General features: G+C 26.0%; 2 protein-coding genes across 2 annotated transcripts in view; both read left to right on the top strand.

Annotated features, from left to right (window-relative positions):
• The window catches only part of LOC115236982 (odorant receptor 94b-like), a 3,072-nt gene extending 1,891 nt beyond the window's left edge, over window positions 1-1,181 (top strand). The window contains exons 2-4 of the mRNA XM_029809721.1: window positions 69-270; window positions 644-799; window positions 1,128-1,181. Of these exons, the coding sequence (XP_029665581.1) occupies window positions 69-270; window positions 644-799; window positions 1,128-1,181 (412 nt within the window). The remainder of the gene's footprint in view (window positions 1-68; window positions 271-643; window positions 800-1,127) is intronic.
• Window positions 1,182-1,836: 655 nt separating this feature from the next.
• LOC115236981 overlaps window positions 1,837-4,945 on the top strand; it is a 14,335-nt gene continuing 11,226 nt past the window's right edge. Inside the window, exons 1-5 of the mRNA XM_029809720.1 lie at window positions 1,837-2,198; window positions 2,612-2,947; window positions 3,128-3,329; window positions 3,679-3,834; window positions 4,094-4,143. Coding sequence (XP_029665580.1) covers window positions 1,837-2,198; window positions 2,612-2,947; window positions 3,128-3,329; window positions 3,679-3,834; window positions 4,094-4,143 — 1,106 coding nt within the window. The remainder of the gene's footprint in view (window positions 2,199-2,611; window positions 2,948-3,127; window positions 3,330-3,678; window positions 3,835-4,093; window positions 4,144-4,945) is intronic.

Here is a 4,945-nt window from a genome sequence, read left to right as displayed (position 1 = left end):
AAATAAATAAAATATATCTTTTTTTTTCACATAGCTAGCTGTATAGAAGTCATTATTAATTTTTTCAGACTTGCTTTTCTTGTAAATGCAAAGTTCAGAATAATTATTACTATTCAATTTTTGATGAGTATGTTTGAGATATGTTTCAATCTCTATCAAATAACTCTATCGAAGCTAGATGGACGGTGTATTCGACTAGTATTATTCATGAGTTGCATGCTAGTAGAAGTTTTCGTTTACTGTTGGTACGGCAACGAAGTTAAATTAAAGGTGCTTAATTTTTATTACTTTATTAATATTTCAACACATACTGAAACTTTTTTGTAACTCATTTTCCTTATATCTTTATGTGTATGTTTTTATGTATTTTAATATTTATATCGTGCAATAATATAGACAAATAAATTTTTAGATGTACTCCGTGTCAGTTTATCAGATTAGAATAAAATACAAAAAAAGTCGATTTTTATTATGTAATAATTTTAATTCAATATATCAATCTCTTTTTAAAGTTTGTTTTTCTAGTTATAAGATTTATTGATAACATGTGTGTGAGCAATTAAGAGATTTTAGAAGTGTAACTTTTCTTTATAAAAATATAAGCAAAAACGTTTACAAGTAATATATTTTGCTTATCGAGTAGAGTCTTCAATTTGTCGATAAAATTTTCGAGATGGAATGGTTGACTATGGACAAAAATTTGAAAAGATGTTTAATAATAATGATGGCACGTACAATAGTGCCTATTGAAATTACCAGCGCCTACATTATCTCTATGGATCTTGATTCATTTGTAAGTGTAAGTATAAAATATTGAATGTATGTCCGATATAGAGTTTGCCAACGTAATTTTAATTTTAAATTTGTACATATATAAGATTGATTTTATATTTTAATAAAATGTGTTAAAATAATTAAAAACAGATGCAACATTGATTACATCTAATATAATTGGACTATATATCAAATTTAATTAGATCCAGTTAATTTAAATGTACTTACATTATATCAATAAAAAATTAATATATTGCAAATTTCACATGTCTTCGCACGTCATTAGGGGCGATAGATATCAATATATCAATGCATACGTTTGAACTAGAATTAACTTTCTTAATTTATTGTAGGTACTTAAAACATCATATTCGGCTTATAACTTACTTCAACAAATGAATGAGTGACGCAAAATAAAAGTTGCATTATGTAGAAATTAAGTATTATAGAAGTATAATTTGTCTGTATCAATATTTTATGAAGATAGATTATAGAGCTGATTATTCAATATTTAACGGTTCTGCTTTATATTTTTTCTGTTCCGATTCTAGAAGATATCGTTAAAGATATAATTGCGCTATGTAAATTTTGATACTGTGTTGCATACTCGATTCATGAAAAAATTATTTCTCGACGACTACACCGCGAGGAATAGGTTGCAAAATGAATAATAAAATTACCAGCCAAAGTGGGCGGGATTGTGGTCAAGAATATCTACATCTAATAAATTCGATCCGCAAAGCTATAGACTGCGGATACTCGTCAGTCTCCCTAAAGATTTTGTTACGTATTGTGCTTATCGATTATCATCCCGTGAAGCATTCCTTAATTATAATCTAATTAAACTTATATAACAAAAAAATGTTTTAATAAATGTAATATATAGAAAAATAAAAGTAGAAACAATTTACAATTAATGAAACAGCTAATCACATTTTCTTAAAATATGTATAATTGGTGTTATTTCAATTTAATTAAAAAACTTACAAGAAGTTTTTAATTTTCGATGACATATGTTGTGTGCTTCACAAAACGATATCAAGAAACATTATCTCTTAAAAAATGCGTATCCTTGAATTTACTTTTAAACTCCTAACCATATTGGGATGCTGGCGACCGGATTCTTGGACGTCGCTATATAAACGCATAATGTATTATATATATTCAAGCATAATAATTTTGTTACTAAATGCTTTTATGTTATCACAATTAATGGACATAATTCTGGTTGTGGATAATGCCGATGATTTTTCTGATAATTTTTTTGTATTTGTTCCTATGGTTGTTACTTGTTCTAAATTGTTCATTTTACTTTTAAATCGCAAAAGCATTATTATGTTGATTAATATACTAATGGAAAAACCATGCAGACCGTTGACATCGAATGAAACGAAAATTCTTTATAAATTTGATAAAAGCATACAGTAAGTATTAGCAAATAATAGATATCGTAATGTGATATTCTGTCAATAATTATAAATTATAAAATTTCTTTGAATTTTGTTTGTCAAATAGTGTTGATCAAGTCTTTGATTTTTATTAAAATTAAGATTGTTGTAAATGATAAATTAATAAATAAGATTGTTTATGGTTTAAATAAATTTAATATTTTTAATGTATCTTCTTTTTTAACATCTTTTTCGTGTTTCTTCGTGTGAAAAAGAGACAAGCAAAAACATATTAAAGAATCATCAAAGTTAAATTGTTGTGAATTGATAAAATAATAATATAAATTAAAATATTTATATATAAAATTTTAAGATTCATTTCAAGATTATTTTGAGATTATTGGGAGATCATGTTTTCATATGTATACTTGTCTGCAATTATTTTACAGAACTAATACTCGGCGTTATGCATGTCTTGCAACGGTAACAGGCTTATTTATAGTGTTGACATCTTTATCTGTAAATTTCAAAAGAAGAAAATTAACGTACAGGGCATGGCTACCGTTTGATTATTCGTCGACGACATTATTTTTCCTGATATACATTCATCAATTGATAAGTTTATTAGCCGCAGGTTTCTTAAATATTGGTTGCGATACTCTGATCTGTGGATTATTGGTCCATATTTGCTGTCAAATCGAGATTTTGGCTTATCGTTTGAAAAAAATCATGTTTTATTCAGACATTTTTCGCGATTGCATACATCAACATTATCATATCTTCAGGTTGGTTTAAGAATTTCGCAAATTTTTTGGTGTTTTATTTAATATCTTCTTAAAATAAAATAATTAGCATATATTACTACAGAAAAATATACGATAATTATTTTAATATAGCAATATTCAATGTATCAGTTTTACATGATCAAAATAAATTTTTATAAAAGCAAAATTGTTAATTTTTAGACTTGTTTTTATTATGAATGCGAAATTTAGGCTAACTTTTACCATTCAATTTACACTAAGTATGTTGGTGGTATGCTTCAATCTTTATCAATTAAGTAATACAACAGCAAGAGCCAAATACATTGAACTGATATTGTACATGACTTGCATGTTAACACAAATTTTCTTCTACTGCTGGTACGGAAACGAAATAAAATTAAAGGTATAGGCCTTCTATTTTTATATAAGATAATACTTTTAATATATTTAAATATTTCTTATCAATAGTTCTATATATATATATTACTTATTATAATTATATAAATGTAATGCAATATATAAATATTCGTTATATTTTTTGGCCATATACAATATATAACAATAAGTATTATAAATGTTTACGTTTTTAAATATCTTGAATTAATTTAATAAAATTTCTTTTCACAGTTGTAACATTCTGATAAAATATTTATTGTTGAAATATGTTAATAATGACGTATTAATAATAAAAATATCTTTCGTTTCCTCAATCAAGCAATGTCTCGATTAATATGTTTTGTATATTTTAGTAGAGTCATCAATTGATCGATGAAATTTTCGATATGGAATGGCTGACATTAGACAAAAATATGAAGAAATCTCTAATAATAATAATGACGCGAGCAGTTTTTCCTATTCAGATTACCAGTGCCTACATTATTCCCATGAATCTCGAATCTTTCATGGGTGTTAGTATCGAAAATTTGATATATAATTAAACTTAATTTTGCCAATTACTGTCGTATACGCTTAAATTAACTTTATATTTTAGCGAGAATTTATAATACGTAAATCGAAAATATTTTATTAAGTCTAAAAAAATTATACATATATATATATATATATATGTGTGTGTGTGTGTGTGTGTAATACACGCTCGCCACACACATACATGAATATTTATATTAACTCACATATATAATATATGAATATTTATATTAACTCTAGTTACTTAAGACATCGTACTCTACTTACAATTTACTTCAACAAATGCGGAAGTGACAGCGTAAAGGACAAACAAAATCAATGCTCCATCCAGATCATAAAATCAAACCTAGAAAAGATCTGCAAAAAGGAAAAGAAGGCATCAAGAAATATTTGATGCAGTTAATATCGATAAATAATATTTATATCTCATATTATTAGAAAAATATAGTTATTAGTGTTATTAGAAAAACAAAGAAAAATTATTTATATAAACGATACATGCGCATTATTTATTTTATTATTATATATATTTTTGCTTTATTTATATATTATTTTACATTTATTTTATTAACATTTCATTTATGTTAAAAGAATTTATATTGTGTAAGTTTTTACTTTTATTGTCTTTTATGACACGTCGCACTTGTATTGTACTCGAAATGTCTCTTGTGGGTCAGAAGTCGCAATGTCTAAAATCGATAGGGAGAAAGAAGGACTGTGCAGTGACTATTCAATAACACGCAAAACAGCAACGATAGTTTTTTAAGTATAATAGCGAGTAATAAATTTAGCTACTTAAGATTTTATGAAGATAAGGTAACCAATGACATTCAACTTCTTCTAGTTCCATCATATTCGTATCTGGAAACGGTATTATCATAGAAATAAAAGCTAAATTTTCAGAGATCTACAATAGAAGTATTTTCACGGGATCAATAATGCAAGTCCGATATTATGATAATGACGTAATAATATAGATGAAGAAATACAGAGAGAATATTAGAGAAAAAAGAAGATTTTTGAAGTGCTACAAACATTCTACGCCACTCTCAATCATCCGTAAGTCATCTTACTGTCGTTTCTCACAACCTG

This window comes from Formica exsecta, unplaced genomic scaffold (assembly GCF_003651465.1).
Source record: "Formica exsecta isolate Colony F162 unplaced genomic scaffold, ASM365146v1 scaffold265, whole genome shotgun sequence".
Lineage (NCBI taxonomy): Eukaryota > Metazoa > Arthropoda > Insecta > Hymenoptera > Formicidae > Formica > Formica exsecta.
The sequence above is the reverse complement of the archived record's forward strand: the minus strand, read 5'-3'. Positions and strand labels throughout refer to the sequence as shown.